The sequence below is a fragment of the Buceros rhinoceros genome, unplaced genomic scaffold (genome assembly GCF_000710305.1).
Source record: "Buceros rhinoceros silvestris isolate BGI_N320 unplaced genomic scaffold, ASM71030v1 scaffold6241, whole genome shotgun sequence".
Taxonomy (NCBI): domain Eukaryota; kingdom Metazoa; phylum Chordata; class Aves; order Bucerotiformes; family Bucerotidae; genus Buceros; species Buceros rhinoceros.
This window is the reverse complement of record NW_010393640.1, coordinates 167546-185148: the sequence shown is the minus strand read 5'-3', so window position 1 is coordinate 185148 and position 17603 is coordinate 167546. Positions and strand designations below refer to the sequence as shown.

The window sequence follows — 17603 nt, the reverse complement described above, 5'->3', positions numbered from 1 at the left end:
AAATATAAGAAAAAAAGCCCCCCCCCCCCCAAAAAAAGCATGCTACATCCATGTCCATAAAGTTTATCAACTTACAGACTCGAGGACATATATATCATTCATTGTTTTGTACCAGTAAGCACAGTAGTATACAAAAGCATGCAAAATCATTTATGGTACAGAAAAATCCTCTAACTTCACTCCTCGAGTAACTGGTGAACATTCAAACCACTTCTGATTTTCCAGAATGATAATTCCTGAGATGCAAAGTTGAGTTGTATATGTTGGCATTTTCAAAGACACTGTACTTCAGGGAACCATACAGAAACAACCTTGTAGGGACATAACAAAACAGGAGTAAAATATTATCTAATACAGATACTCAGAGGCAAGAAAAGTTCGTGGGGTTAAATGACAGTAAGCGGTGGGCTTTTTTATTTTGTTGAAACGTACATCTTATACTGGATTCGACATAGTAATAAGATGAAAAGAGGTCCACTGGCAAGGGAGGAAAAAAAGCAAAAGTTTGGAAATACTTGACACAACTAAAATAAATGACAACTTTTCCAAAATCCCATAGACAGGCTGTAGTAAATGATGTTTTTCCGTATCCATGGCGAAAGTGAAGTCTTTGACTGATGCAAGTCAGTTTAGCACAAATGCTGCTCTGTCTAGTTAAAACCTGCACTACTTGTTTCTTTTAATAGATAATATAAGTACTACCCAGCTTTCACTCCAAACCCATGCTTTAACACTCAGAATTTATCCGTATTTAGTTACAATTTTATCACACTTCTCTAATCAAATAAATTTACTTTGTCCTCCAAGCAATCACCTCAGTATTCCAGTATGTAAAAAATACTTTCATTATGTTTATTATAAAAATATAAATGTTTCCACTACAAATCATTTTACATTAGTAAGAGGCCATCTACAATTGCACAATATATAATCTAAATGAGTAAGTAATGCTTTGAAGTACAAGTTAAAGTAAATACATATTGGCAATCAAATCACATCTATACATTGCTTATTGAATGCTAAGTAACAGCACAAAACTAGATATGTTAACAGAAATAAATAAAATGGAAACTATATTTAAAGATACAAAACCAATAATACCGTATGTCATTCTATGAGTAGTTGCATTTTGCTTGATGTTGGTAACGGATGCAAGTCCTGTACAGGAAGATGGCCGCACGAATTCTAGTATCTCTACTCCACAATGAAGAATTGTACACTGCTATGTATACATATGTACATGGGGACAGGGAGTATAGGATGCTTGCAACAGAGGCCACTTACAGTACAAATCAACTTTTTGACAGGGAGAGAAAACTGAATGTATTTTAAAACTCTCTACTCCTAATAACAAAAAAAAAAAAAAAAAGGAAAATTGAGTCTCTTTTTTCCCCAAGCATCAGTGAGATTTAACCTTTTATGCTGAGCATGCTCTAACAGTGGAACACCATGATACTAAGAGAAAATTGAGGGTGGTTGGTGCAAAGTTTTCAGTCATCATCAAAAACTCTAAGAACCGGTTCTGTGTTTCCAGAAGCATTCACAGATGTTTTCTCCCCACCCCAGCCCCCTTGCCCCCACTCTCCAGTGGCGGAATGAAGCTGAAGAGAAAAATCACGAGGAGTATGTTATAAAAAGCTGTCCCCACACAGACTATGTCTGGAAGTGGATTTTGGTGACTTAAAACCACTAACAATGTCTGATTTAGAGCAATCTCAAACTGTAGAAAAGAAAGATTCTGAATGAACTAAGCAATGGAAAATACAGCTTTTCTATTCAGCATGCTGCATTTCACAATAGACTGTGGCAGATCAAGAGAAGTGTTCTTTACATCTTAAGTGCTTTATTTTAATTTTCTTCCATTTTTCACTTTTTATTTCAACTTACTTTAAAACTCATTCATTTTTCATTCATAAAATATTACTAATTATTTATCCCGTGACTGTGTTTCAAATCCAGTCCTTTACAGCATGCTCACTGCCAACACTCATTAAAAAGTCTCTAATTCTGCTTCTACTTAGTAATGTGTGATAAACACTGTGTCTCTACATTTTTTAAGTCCTGGACCGACAAAGAACAATTTAAAAGCTGTTTCAGCCAGATCAGTCCTAGGAACAGATTCTTCCATTACTTTTGTGACCTATGCTACAAAGAGCTTCGAAAACCAACCCAGTACAGAAAGCAAGCATGACTAGTTACCTGCTTCTGCATGCAGAGTAAAAGGTGGCGTGCCATATAGTCATCTGCTTCCCACACAGGCGTGGACTTTTAGGGATTCACTTTTATTCATCATAATTAAGTATAGATTCCAGCATGGCAAGTTGGGAATCAGACTAGGTTCCACTAGTGCCCAAAGCCTGATGTCTGCATGCCTGGCATCACATCTAGAGCATTAAGAAGCTCACCTGCACATAGCAAAAATGCCTCACACTGTGATTTAAACCACTCATTCTCAGAGCAAAGAGTCACTTCTGCTCAGAACTGGGACTGATGCACTTCAGAGCAACACCTTAAGAGTTCACTATTGGGAAGATGCTGAAGATGGGTGTGGCTCTGAAATCATATCTTCTGGGCTCCTTTTCCACTGGGAGACATGAATGCTCTCCTTTCTGCTTTCTTTCAAGTAACAGGTGCCTAAGAATCTGTGTCAAAAACTCAAGTCCCCTACAGGATGGCAGCACCTGGACAGAGGTCTTCTAGCTTAGCCTTAGGTAAAATTACCTACCAAAGCCCCATTTCACAGCCTAAGTTCTCCTTTTAAACAATATACTTTCCTTGGCTGCAAGTCACCACCTCAGTGTGACTACCAGCAGCTGTCCACAAAGTAGTACACCTCCCAGTTCCCAGCACTGGAAGCAGAGCCTGCCAGACAGAAGCCAGAAATGGACCACTCCCCAGAGAAGTCAAAAAGCATCCTCAGTTATGAGGAGGATGCAACCTGACTCTTTTTTATGTTTACTAAGCAAATCTCCTACCTGAACACCACCTGAGAATAGGGGTCCTTCTTTTGACAGGAAAGCAGGCCTTTGGGAAGAAAATTAGATGTATTTGCTTGACCAAAGCAGATACTGATCGAGAGATCAATATGCACATAACTCTGCCAAAACTCAAGCCTGGGTTAAAATACCACTCACGGCAAATGGAAGGAATCTCAACAAGTTCAGAGGCTTTGTCAGACCTGGAAAAAAGACCATCTTTCTTTCCTCCTGTATCTCCTACATGATGTTATGAGAATAAAATAATCTAGTAATTTACCCTCAGGCAATTTCTCAGGTTGAACCAATGAAATTTTGATAACATTTGGCACTTGGCAATAATGCAGCCAGGTTAAGGTATTTAAGCATAAATATAAACAATAATGGAAAAAACAAAGGAAATAAATAAGTCTTTTAAAAGTTAAGACTTGTTTCTATTTAAATGAACACAATTAGGGAAGCTAACAAAATGGCAAAAATGTTTTGTCAACTAAGTCAAAGTAGCTACAAACTTTATTTCTGTGTTCCTTTCTGAAGTTGAAACAGCATGTTACAATGACATTATAGTAAATATGGCCAGAGAGGTTGTGAGGTATAGTCCTCTATTTTACTTGCTTCTAAAGAAATAAAATACCTGTTACAGATCTCTTCTGTATAAAAATACTGCAAGTCTTTCTTTCTTCTTGTTTGCCGCATAGATCAAATACACAAATCCATGGATTTTTCATGGTATTCAGTCACTTAAAATTCAAATGGCTCTAGGTTTTAGTATCACTGATTTTTACTTGGAAGGATTTTTTACACATTTTTCCTTTTGAAATTTACTATCTGCATTAACAGTCAGTCAAAAGCACCCACCCTTTAGGATTAACAGATAGAAAACAAGTTCACTCCTAATTTTAAGGCATGTATACTCAATATTTGAGTGTCTTAGTGGGTTTGAAATTTCAACCATTATGTTTCCAAAGCTGTTGCAAAGAACTCCTTTAAATTCTGCTGTATATCAGCCATCATTTTTGCCCTGTGATGCAACTTTTCTTTTTTTTTTCTCTCCTGAGCAACATTATTTTGGTACATTACACAGGAACAGGGCTGTTCTTTGTATGAGTTTCTAGAGCTTTGATACTGCTAACAATCTTCTTTTGAGGCCCCACAACTGTAACGCCGACTTTCTTCATGTCACTGGAAAAAAGAGAAGATGCACCAGGTGAGTAAGTATACTGTCTATGTGTTTCCTAGCACTGATGTGAGCAAACAGCAATCAACTGGCTCATCTTATATTACTGCACTGGCGGAGCCTCTAGGTACGGTGATATTGCTGAAACACAAGCCCGGGGACAAAAAATACTGAGAACCATTGCACGAAAACAGCAGGAGAGCAGAGAAAAGAGTAAAAACTCATTTAGCCTTCTTGTGTTTGCTTACCTGGAAAAAAAGACAATGAAAACAGTGTTCTCCAGTGATACATGCACTGGGATTTAGAGGCGAGCTGCAATCTTGAGCCTCTCTACCATCTCCAACCCCCTGTCAGCCTGATAGCTTTTCCTGAGCAGTGCGGACATCTTGCCATTATGTGCTGGGCCCTCTGAATGGTTGTCTTAACTCTGACAGCAGCACTGAGAATAATGGCTACATGGCCAAGCTTCCAGCATCTACCCTGTTTTCCACCCCTCGTTTCTCCAGGCTGTCCAGTCTCTTTGTTCCTTGTGCAACACAGAAGTGGTTTAACACTCGTGAAGGGCTAATTAACCAGTGGCTCACAGGAAATTGAGCATTCCTAGAGGATTTCTGCACTGTCCCCAAAGGGTAATTGTTATAAAAAGCCATTAGCAGCCTTTTTATAGTTGCAATAATACACTAATTAACAACATTGATGTGTTTAATTGTCGGTACGGCATCTGCTGCTTACTGCTTAATAACTTGGCCCAACAGGGAATCAAGATTTCCTTTGGCAGTAAGTTCATAACTGTACTTGATGCCTTTTCAGGTGCAGAGAGAACATTACCCTACTCTTCCTTATCACAAGAACAAAGATGGATTGCATTTAAATGCAATAAAATTGCCAGTTGTAAACTTCCAATTTTAGTATATTTAAATGTCAAAACTGGAGGCAGGAGGGAGTTCAGCTCCTGAATAATTACGAGCATGTAGGAGGAAAGCAGCTACAAAGAGCTTGCTCGCTGTCTCACCTGGTTTGAAGGAATATGGGACAGGCAATAAAGAAAAGACTGGAACATGTGCCAGCTGTGGGGAAATAATAGATTAACTCCTAAACTATGAGGGGAAGAAAGTAATGCTCATGTACTAGATGATGCATGGTGCTACTGCATTAGAAGAAACTAGGAATTTCCTTGTAATCTAACAAAAAAGCTATGGCACCAAGGCCTTCAACAGTCACCATAGCACCCAGGTTTCCTGCACATATATTGCAACTACAACAATAATTTACATTCATCTCTTTAAATGTAAAAATATTTCAGCTAAAAACTGGTAACTCCATATAAAAATGCTGCACTTATGCTTATATGTAAACTTATGCCTCTAGCCACAACCAGTGATGAAGAGCTGTAGTCAATTCAAACTTACTCTGTAGAAATCTTGGCTATTGTATCACAGGTACTGTACTCCACGCCTGTGAAAATATCTTTGCACTGTCCTGTCCGGAAACCATTGAGCCAGTCACCTGTCGTGCGGAAGGCTGAAACATCAATGTTACTTTGGTCCAGGAGAAGATTTGATGGCCTGAAATAAAAAAGAATATGATGAAAGTTAGGGACCAGGGATACACGTGGATTTATTTTGTGACTACACTCAGCACTGGCATCAGCAGGAGCTTCCAGGCTAGACGTGGATTTTCTTTTTGTCTGCAGAAGTTACTTGTTGCTGAGGCCACCACACGTACTCATGCTGGCAGCTCTGACGAATGCTGCGTAATCATCTTGCTTAAGAGCACCAGCTTCTCATACCCACATTTAAATCCCTGAAGTATCATCATTTCATGAAGTGTATTGTTATCTTACAATTTAATGTGTGAAGCACAAAGACAAACCTGATTTATAGTTATGTGATTCAACTATTCCCAAACATCACAAACTGAGCTGAGCGTGTTGGTAGAATTTATGCATATCAAATGTTCAGGGTGTTGCAGCCCACTGACAAATCTGAAATGTTGCTACGAAGTTAGAAGCACACATAATAAGACACTGGTGGCTTTTAAAAAAATTGTATCGTCTGAAAATCAAATGTTAAGTAAATTTGTGAGACAAATATAACTGCACGAGACTTGTATTCTGCAGTGCACAGAGGCAGAAATTAGGAAATTTATTATTAAATACACTTAGCCAAACATAAAATGCAATTGCGATGTCCAGTTTAAAACTGATGCTCACTCTAAGACTGAAATTTCCATAAGGATATCATTTGTCACAAATAATTTAGAAGTGAGAACTGAATCATCCCCTGCCTTTGAAATAAATTTGGTGCTCATGAAGGATGCTAGACTGACACAATTTGCATCCAGGTACTCTACTTAGAAAACAATGACGAAACCAGTACAAAACAAACAAAACCAACACAATTAATTAAAAAAGACACAACCGTGTTTCTTTGCCCATGTAAACCTTTTCCATCTGCGTAAGTCTTCTATAAGCTTCTTCTTAAAACAACAGTTAAGTATATAACTTTTTATCAAGGAGGAATATACTGCAGCTGACCCTGCACTTTGCATATTGCAAATGGCAAAAATGGTTGCTCCCATATTGATCCAGAAATTCATTTCCACCTGGTATGAATACTCTTGTTTTCAGGCTCTTGTGAGCATACTGTAACTTCTTATTTGAGAGTATCAAGACTAAAAATAAATTCCAGCCTTTCCCCATGAAGTCACCACTACACCTCATTTTAGCCACCTAAAAATAACACAAATAAGCCCAGATAGTTTTCTGAACTATTGCTGCAGTCCACTTCCAGGCAGGGGGTTTGTCCTCTCTGAGACAGGTTTTCCAGGCAAACAGTTTGGAGGAGACACCCAGATCTCAGAGAATTGCTGCCTCTGACGAGCAATACAACCAGTAATTTATTTCTACTGACAAGACATCTTATTAATTCTAGCTAACTTTTTCTCTCAGTGCCAATTAGTACCCTAATGAATTCCATGACTAGTCAGATGTCATTAGAGGCATCAACACTATTTCTGCATTTTTCCCTTCACTGACAGACACGTCCATACTGTACAGGTTTTTAGCCCCATTCAGAAACATATGTGCTCCATTTCAGGTACCTTACGTGTATCTATCTCAGGCTTAAAGATACACATGTGCTTAGCTGTGCTACTATAATGGTGCTGCTACTCACGAGCACAGGAAACTGAACTAGAGGATGTTCAAAGCAGTTATCATTGCAACTTTACAGTCTGTTTTCTGCCCCTTTTTCCCCGTGTCTCTAGTGAAACTTCACCTGCACAGGAGTCTGACTATTACAGCTGAATTCATCTGAAGTGACTTCTGTCACTGGAAAGAAGTGAAAACGAGAAATGGTTAGACTAACACTGTAATTTAACAACAGTGATTATGCACCGTGACAGTTAAGGTGACAGCTACTGGTACTGGAGTACCGATCTGGTTGTAAAACAGGCTCTTCACCCTAAACCCAAGTCATCTCTGAGCACTGGAGAAAACATAAATGAGGGGGAGATTGTAAAGGCACCAAAGAGAACAAAGTATTTAAATACCAGTTAATTTAAGCTCACAGCAGCCTAGAAAATAAAAAAAAAAACCTCGCAATCCCAACACAAGTCTATATTAAGTTTCACCAAGATGAGCAGCACTTCAACAGCATACTCTTGCAGTGTACCTGACTGGCACTTGAATAAGGAGACACCACATCAGTTACACTGAGACTTTCATCTTTTAGCTTGAAGAAAAGAACTATATAGCTTTGCAAAAAAATTAACTTCTGGTATTTGCTACATAGTAAATAGCACCTTTTATTTCTGATGTCTTGCCAGTTGAAGGCAATCACCTGATTTCTTTCAGGCTCATAAAATTATTTTAGTATCTTCTTCCCTTCTGGGATTGCAGGCCATAATTAAAGAGCTCATTAGGTTCTTTAAAATCTTAACTGCAAAATGACAAATTGACATAACACCGCTGTGGATTCACCAGCGATTTTCACCAGGTCTCAGCACGGTGATGTTCCTGATGGGACACCTTTCGCCTGACTCTTTTCCCTCTGGAGCCTAGCCAGGACAAGGAGGTGCTGCAAATGACCAAGATCACTGGCACCAACCACAGACCTCACATCCTGGAAAGAGCCATGGAAAAGAAAGTGACAGAAGACACCAGAAACCTGCTCTACCCCCAAAACGCTATAGAAGGGGAAAGCACAGCATGGGCACACCGACACAAAGACTGAGCTGAGGACAGAAGGTGCAGCACACTTCAGGTTGCTGTTCTCATGCTAAAACCAGATCTCAGACATTGATGTGATGAGCAGCTTTAAACACCCTCCAGTTAAAGGCTCAGGTTTGATAACCTGGCCCAAGATATTTTGATTCAGTAGCTGCACAGCCTGCATCTCCCTCACTACTGTTTGTCCCATGAAGAGCCAATGCTTTTTATTTATATCTTTCTGTGTATAGTGTTTAGAATCCCAAGACATTTATCAAGAGTATTTATGAAGTGTTCTTACTGATAAAGCATGAAGATTTTTTTTTCCCAGCCTAGTATGTCATTTAAACTTAAATCTAATAAAAAAAGGCTTGACTCAAGAATCACTAATGAAAAAAAAGTATAAACAAGTTGAAATAGAACAGGTCTCCAGGATTAGGAATTAGAGTGGCCCAAAAGAGCTTTTATGTTTATTACTTGGATCAAAGTATCACCAGGACAAAAAATATGACCTAATTTTAATGCAAGTGACCTCAGAATAGCCAGCACTGTAAAGTATCATTTTTCTCCTTGTAGTTTCCAAACAAAAATTAGTTACTTTCCTCCTCAGAGAGGACATCTGGACAGTTTATCAATGAACAGGAATTTGTCTCACTGTGAAGAGCCTGTGATGTCTCCTCACATGCACCAAGGGAAAGCTGGGCTTTCAGAGCATCTGCACGCATCGGCAGTTTTTTTCCCCGGACCCAGCCCCTAGACAGAAGGTCTGAACATGAAATTTATGGTCTGGGTGATGTGCGCCATGAGCTCACACTTTACTAGACAAATTATACGGGTTGCAATCCATGCAGCTGTAAACGACGTCCTGCAGGGTTCCACCTGATCTTTTACAGCTTTTCATAAATCAGTACCTACTAGCTTCAGAAGAGAGTCATTAAAAAGAAATCATGGAAATTACATGTTTGCTCAGGGGAAGTGAAACAGAACATTTCCCTCTGTCTTTTTCTTCTCTCCTCTTCTTTTTCTTTTTTTTTAAACTCTTTTTACTTTGTTGCTTTGACCAACTATGATATACCCCATCGTGTCATCTTTTGACAGTCACAGAAAGACTTTCTATCCTGTTCATCCCAACTGTGTGTCTGTCTACAGAGTTGTATTTACTGACATGTGGTGCCCTGAAAAAAACCAGCAAGACTCAGGTTAGAGAGGCAAATTTAACAGCAAGATGCCAGTTACAAAACGCCCTGTGGTTGAAATCTTCCTCTGACTGTGCCCATTATGTTAACAGTTGGAATTAACCTTTGAGTCGTCCGTGGGAAGAACTATAGACTGTTGTCAGTAGCACAGCTTTGTCACAACACAGGGAAACTTTTGCTGCACCATATAGTAACGACAAAGGCCACAGAATACGTCATTAGAACCCTTCCCAATACAGCATGAAAATCTCTGCTCTACTCTGCTCAGCTGCTGCCTGATGAGAAAGGGATATATTAACTTGCAACATCCAGGAACTGAGGCAAATAAAAGGAAAATGTGCTGCTGCTTCTGCATGAAGGGTGGCATTCTAAAAATACACCGAGGAGTTGTGGACACGCAGTCCCAAACTCTGTATTGCAGTGACCTCTCTCTTTCCATCCCTTCCTCCGAACAACACAACCAACCTTCAGTTTTTAAATCTGAACTTCCCCTTCCACAGTCAATTTCTTTTAAAGGGGAAACCATTTAAAAATCATAAAGTAATTTCCTGTGGCAAATTTTAGGTAATTATAAGCTGATTTTGTAAAGTTAAATTGCTCCCTAGGAGGGAGCCAGACCTGGTCTGGACACAAATCCTATATGCTTTATGATTATGTCAAGCTGAAGCACAGAATTCAGGTCTAACAAGGATATCTCCTATTTCAAGAGAAAAATAATCCAAAAAAAGCAACAGCCAGCATAGAAAGAAAATTTTAGTTTTATCTTCTACAACAAGCAGAATCGTAAGTATACATGTGTATCAACAGGAGATTAGTAGATAAATAACATGGTGAGGAGAAGTAGAGTCATTGTGTTTACTTGATTTTCCCTGGACCTTAAAGATAAGAATCTTTGGAGTTCCACCTCTTCACACCCATTTTTAAGGTACTCTTAGCAAAATTTGTAACTTAGTCCCTAAAATACAATTCACCTCTTAGGGTGGCCCATTTGCTTTTCCCACGGAGCTTCATGTCACGCTTCCACACCCTCAGAATAAGCAGGTTGTGACTACTCTCTGAAGTCAAAAGAGAGCTGGAGAAATGAAGAGGGGTAACACAAATAACCAGAGGGGGAAAGAATGCAGGTGAGGCTGATGGCCTGCTGCAAAATGATACCTCTCTCTAACTGTCATCCTGGACTTCTTATTTTCTAGCTCTGTGTTGCCTGTTGGTAAAAAATTTCCCACAGCTTCCTCTAGGATAAAGAGCAAATAAAATTTTAACTGTCCCATAGGTCAGTCCTCCAGTCGTCCCTACTCCTTTAGCTGCCCCTCAGAACATGAATTTCAAGGAGCTTTTATCTTTTCAGCATCCTGGTGGGGTAATAAATCATATGCCTGGGTGTATCAATGCTCCTCAATTTACTTTTTCCCACCACCAAACCACTGAAGGCAAAAAATACCAGTATGTTGCTGAAATGGTTTTCTTTTTCTCGTAATACTGCTTAATCTGTGCTTTTAAGCCGCAGGAGTAACATCACGTGGCCGTTTCCTGGGATTCGCACTAGCTGAGAGACAGACCCTTAACGGCAACCAGGCATTATTGTTAGGACAGTCTATAGGCTCTTTACGAGAGGGAGTTAAAAATGCCTCAGAGAGCTCTTAAAATACTTTTCTGCCTTTTTGCATCTACCATTTGCTTGTGTACGGCCTGCCCTTATATCTTACATTTGGCTCTGCTGTAATTTCTGCAGACTTTCGCTAGAGCATTCATGGCACCAGGCAATGGCTTCATGCAGTTTCTTATCCAGCATTTCCAGTGCAGAATCGCCATTAATGCTAACAAGGGCTTCACGTTGCAAACCCGGCACATCGAGCTGAGAACAGCAGAACAAAATCCCTTGGAATCACAGTAAACAGAAAATGCTCACGCTCAGGCCACCCTCTGACCTGGCTGCATTAGTATTTAAATTACACAGTACCCAACTCGGTCTGCTGTGAATTCTGGTTTGAGTTTCACCAGCAGAGTCAAATCAGAGGTGCGAATCTGCAAATAGACGTTTTACTGTCTCTGTTAACAGCGAGCCCCAGCAACTTCTAACTTTTAAGGAACAATGGCTGATTCCTGCCTGCTTCAGGCATGCGATTAACGGCTGCTGGAAAAGATAGCTGAAAATGGTGCTTTTTTGTCTCTAGCATGTTAACTGACCGAGGTCCTTAAAAATCTCCTCAGTCTGACTTCTGGATTCCCCACACAACCCAAACTGCGATTAGACACCAAGGAGTATAATTTACTGCCATCTTCCATGTAAACTCGTGATTTGTAGTTAGGTTTTTCTGCTCTCCATAAAATCACTATATTATGTTCAACAGACTTCAGAAAGAGGGCTAACATTGCAGACTTACATTACATGAATTCTCTTAGAGCAAGCAGTCCATTTTAGGACATGGAATACACAGCTACTGGGTTTTGAATGAGGTTAAAAATTCACACGTAGACTTGAGTTACACTGTCCTTGGCCAAACCCGGACCCCGTTGTTAATGCCTGGACAACCACGAAGCATAAGATCTCTCTGAAACACTTCAAGTGAAACTGAAATCTCCTTTCTTCAGCCCCCCAGCCTGAAAGTTCTTAACAGGGAGAAGCAAACAAGCGATATTACAGGGGGCCAGCAATATATGCTGAGCACCTGAAGCATTCTGACCCGAATAGCAAAACACAGGAGCTTTTCAACAAAAAGTTCAGCCAAAACAGATAGTCAAAATACTGCTGTAAAAAAGGCTTGAATTATGCTGCATAATGGAGCAGTCTGAATTTCTCATTTGACCTGTTCACTGCTCCAGTTGAGTTTAATTTTCATATATATCTTACCAAGCTAGCATACCGAGAGTTTCCACTAAATCATCAGATTTTAAGTGGAAACAAACATTTTGAGAAGCAAACTTTGAATTTTAAATAGCAGATGATGCCACTGGACATTTAAGAGCAAACATTAAGCTTGACACCAGTGAGAGCGCCACAATGATGGACAACAAAGCACATGTTCAGCAGAGTACACTTGCAATCAACTACTCAGAAATAGTAGGATGTCAAAAGACTGCTCAAGGAAATTACTCCAGTGAATAATTCAAACAACACATCAAATTCAAGAAAATAAGGATAGGGTTGTAAAGAGCTTGCTAAGACATGAAAGAATGTATGAGGAATTATTCACACACATTTTCTATCTTCATCAGTTAGAGTAACTGACCCTGACCCCCCGAATTTCCTGAAGTAGAAAGAATTTCAGCTATGCTTTTTCTGAAAATAAGTGGCTTTCTTGTTTTTCTAGCCTGAACTATAACAATAGCAGTAGAACTTGTATTTTAAATGGAGAACTTCTAACACATAATGGAGATCTGAAACCAAATCTACCTCCAGTGCTGCAGTACAGTCTAGAAATAATGTGTTGGGTTTTTTTTCAATAGTTACATAGTGCCATGAATTAGCAAAAAAAAAAAAAGTATTTTAGGGATTAAAGAAAAACCCACATATCTTTTCATAGATGATTTTTTTTTTTATTCCCATAGGCAGGCATAGTACTTCCTCATCAAAGAATTAGAACTTGGAAATTAATGGAAGATGAGAAATTTGTATAGTAGTATGGGATATATAGCCTCAGGTCTCTGAGTGGAGTTCCAAGGAGGCAACCACACATTTTGTAAACTTCAGTTCCAGAGCCTTCAATAAAATCTTAAGAGGTTTTATTCATATATCTCAATTATCATTCATAAACACAAAGAATAAGTTCAAGCTGCACTTGACTAATTAGGCACCTCATTTTGATAAAAAGAAATTTGGGGTGAAATTTTATTTAAATTCTATGTACAGAAGAGATGCATAGTTAACACGCATAATGGTCTTCATTTTGAATTTTGCATAAATATAATTTTAAGTGTCTTTTTATTTGGGTAAGCAGTGTTATTTCTTTACAAAACTGGTTTGGATTTCTTATTTTGAATCAGCTTTTCACTTTGTACATCTATTCAGAAATTCTACATTTTGCAACATGTAACTTTTATCATGTTATCCAGAGCAGACTAGTGGACTAAAATGAGTAATTGAAATTACAAAATAAAACTATCCTTCAGAAGCTTCGATATGTAAGAACACAGAATCAGACTTTCAATTCTTTGAAAATATCTTAAACCCAAGGGCTGACTGCAAAGCAGTTTGTCTGACTGATGCTACAAGAATTGCTCGGAGAGCAGAGAGCAGAGTCTACAAAGTGCAAGAGAACCAGCCTTGTGTCCTGTCTCTGTTTATGAAATGGCCCTACTGAAGCCTCCTGCCTTTGCTGAACATGCTCTGTCTTTTCAATGTATTTCATGCTAAAGTTAGGTCCACGCCAGAAGAAACAGATGCTGAATCCTGTTAATGACTGCTGGTTAGCCTGTAACACCTTCATCTTCAAAGATTTAAGGCAAACTTGTTAATTAATCCCTCTTCAAGGAAGGTAATTTAAATTTTCATAGAGACACAGAAGTTAGCTAAACAAAAATAATCAATCATTTTAAAACCCCAAATAAAGCAGCTGCCTTTGAAATGGATGACATTTTGACATTTTCCAAAACAAAATGAGGATCAGCAGATTTTGCAAAACATTCGATGGCTGCATTTCCAAATTGAAAACTGTTTCACAAATGTGTTTGAAACCACACTATTGCCATTTTCTAACATGGACAAAAATCACCAGATAATTTTACTGAACTCTTTGTAAGCAGTAAGACATGGTACTTTCCACATGAGACGCTTGGGCTGGATATAAACTGAGAAAAAAGATACTGAATGGTAAATGTCCCATTAAAATCTCTTTCTTTAAGATCCTCTTCTCAATTTTCAGTGCAAAGTAAGTAGCATTTTCTGCAAAGATCCAAAGAAACTAACAAAATTGCCAGCTGTTACCATTGAACAACTCATAAAATAATGATCTTTTTTACAAGGAAGACTATTGGCTGTTTATTTTCTGCATTCAAGGTATGAAACAAATTCTTGCAGTTCTTGCACATTGATATAGGTATTAAAAGAGCTAGAAACATACACACACAAAAATGGTTAGAGATCACTTAACAAAGAAATAACCTGAATTCTCAGGTGGTTTTCTCCCCTTGTTTGCAATAGAATTCTTTCCTCTTCTTCTAAATATGAGCTTGCAGTATAAAGAAACAACAGCAGCAATACTTGACACTGGCTTTGACTTTACCAAAAGGTTATACAGAAACAAAAGCAAATACAGAAGCAGATTAGGTTTTTTGTGTGGATTCCTCATCAGTTTTGAAATCCATCACAGACCTGGCAGAAATTCAGAATTTCTAAAAATCATGTGCTGGAATTAGAAATATTTTTCTATTTTTTTCAAATGCTTTTTCTTGGCAGAGGGTCTAGATTAACCTGGCTATTCCTGTTCTATAGCAGGTTCGTGAAGACTAAGTCCCTTTAGTCACATCTCCATCACAGATGTTAACATACACAGTAACTATAGGAATGCTGCCAAACACTTGGGTTGCCTGAATCCCATATCGCAACCCTGTACATCAAGGTCACACTATCCTCCAAGAGCTTAATTCACTTTGGGACACAGAAATGCTTTAAGTATATTTCTAATTACACACTATGTTTTAAATGTATGTTTTCAAATGTCTGTGTGACAGTAACATTCATATACATAAAATGATAATACATATTATAACTCCAGAGAACCGACATATATATACATAAAAGATCAGAATCAGAAATAGATATAAGAAAAGCAATCAGAAATATAAGTGAAAAAAATGAAGAAGATGAAGAAAATGAAACGTTATGAGTCCATTTAAGATTTATAGTGTATATAAAGTATTTCCAGTTGTGTGACTCTTGGGTTAGATTTTTTTCCTACAAACCTGAAACAAGTAATAAGCCCTTTCAGACCACAGCCTCACCAACTGTCTAGCAGGTGGGTGAAGTGATTGTGTCTCTCCTACTCGAGAAAAAATTCCATCTGCTTTATATCTGCATGAAATGTTCACAAATGTGAAGTAATACACAGTGGACTAAGAAATAATAAGCTCAAGAAGAAAAATAATGAACTTGATCAAAACTGGAAGAACTATGAACTCAATTCCACCCTAAAGATATCCAAACAACCTAAGGATTCTGTTATAAAAATGAACATCGTGCTCAGAAAACAGGAAAGAACAGCAAGACATAAATCAAATAAAAATATCATGAGGTTGCGCTTTAGAAAATTGCATGACTGGTACAACTTTTTGTGTACTGAGTTCTGTTCCTGCAACCCTTTACAGAGCCAGATAACTCCAGGCAGCCCAAAGGACAGAAAACGTCCATGTGTCCATAACCAGTGCAAGGTCCTGTTAGCAGGAGCCCAAGGTGGCCATCTGATTAAAAAGTGAATTTTGACTGGTAAGAAAGAAGTCAGCCATACTCTGTACTTTATATACAAGGAACAGGAAAGGAATTTTCAAGTGAATTTGACATGAAATGTAACACCAGGAAAGGTATTATGGAAACACTTGCTGTGCTGATGTTACAAAAACCTTAGAAAGGTTTATGGAGACATGATCAAAAAGGATAAAAACATCCCCTTGGGCATCAAAAAATTATTAGATGCCACGGAGCACCCAGAAGGGATAGAAAACTGAAAAGGAAATACAGAATTGAAGGCTTTGACTCCTCTCCTGTATGGCTATGAGGTATTAGTGTGAAATATGCCTGGGCTATGGTCTGGACTCAGACATACAATAAAGCACGTCCTTCGATTGAAGTCAGTGAACGGCAACGTACCAGAGGACAGGGATATCCTATGCACTCCCTGCAATGTGCTTTTAAGTAGGGTACAATAGTGCTGTGACTATTTTAAAGAAACATCAGCTCTAAAAGCTGTAAGAGGAGACAGGCTTTGCATCTGCAATAGACATCATCAGGTTAAATATTTTTCCTGACCAAGTATATTCTGAACACCTACGAGCATATGGTGGGCATAAAGCTTTAGCATTCTTCCAGTAGCGACACAGACATGGGTAAAAGAAGGCTGGGACCTCTGTTAAGTTAGATTAATTGCTTCTTATGAGTATGAGGAGAGGTGCTGTGGGAGTACTACAGCCTCAAACAACAACTGAGAGCAGCCATTTGAGCCGAGGTAATCCCCTGAGCCCTTGCAGAGTGCTTTTCCTCTGCAGCGATGCCTGTCCTTCTCCAGCTGCTGACAGTATGGGGATACTGGCAGGGATCAGACTGTGTGTCTCCTTCTCAAGGAGCTGCCCTAACTCACTGCCTTTACATATTTCTACTTGTAAGGCTTCGGCAAGACCCAAATCCATTTTAAGTCTGGCTTCTGGTTTTTCTCTATGGGGCTATTAGAAAGCGATGCTGGACCTCCAGCACTCAGCCCCTGGCCAGCAGCACCACTGGCTCCTGCTGCAGAAGGAGCACACAATTACCTGCCAGCAGTGCCTGTCTGCAGGACACGAAGCAGGTGTGGAGCTGGCTGCAGCCCGTCAGCCAGGTCTGAGGTTTGAGATTAGTCAGTTTTGGCTATGGGTTGTGTGTGGGTGATCACAGATTTCCCAGTCTGCACAGGACTGCCCAGCACACCTCATGTCATCATACCTAATTCTTGGTTGTACTCAAGTTTAAGGATAGCCTGGGTTGGTCTGCAGACACCGATACGGGGGCAGCGAGATCCAGAGATCACAGATCACACATTTTCTGAACTGCCTTTCCAGAGGCGAAGGGCCGGGGCTTAGCCATGCCAGTGTGCCCACCACCTGGACCCCACAGCCCCTTGTCTGTCACTAGGGAGTGAGGTGCTGCACAGAGGGAGATATACTGCACTGCTTGGGGTGCAAGAGCATAGCAGTGGAGAGGTAATTGGGAAGGAAGGAATAAAAAACACCATTGATATTCCTCTACTCAGATATATTCTCCATATCAAAGCCAAAGCAGCAGCCTGCCATGAGTGGTATTTTACTAATAACCACCTAAAGCAGCTATAAGGAGTCCCCTGCCATGTCAGAAGCCTCCTTCT

At 39.3% G+C, this 17603-nt stretch overlaps 1 protein-coding gene across 1 annotated transcript in view; it reads right to left on the bottom strand.

Annotated features, from left to right (window-relative positions):
* Positions 1-3787: 3787 nt before the first annotated feature.
* The window catches only part of EPHA3 (EPH receptor A3), a gene marked incomplete at its 5' end in the record, with an annotated part of 145659 nt that continues 131843 nt past the window's right edge, over positions 3788-17603 (bottom strand). The window contains 2 exons of the mRNA XM_010144924.1: positions 3788-4157; positions 5562-5717. Coding sequence (XP_010143226.1) covers positions 4052-4157; positions 5562-5717 — 262 coding nt within the window. The remainder of the gene's footprint in view (positions 4158-5561; positions 5718-17603) is intronic.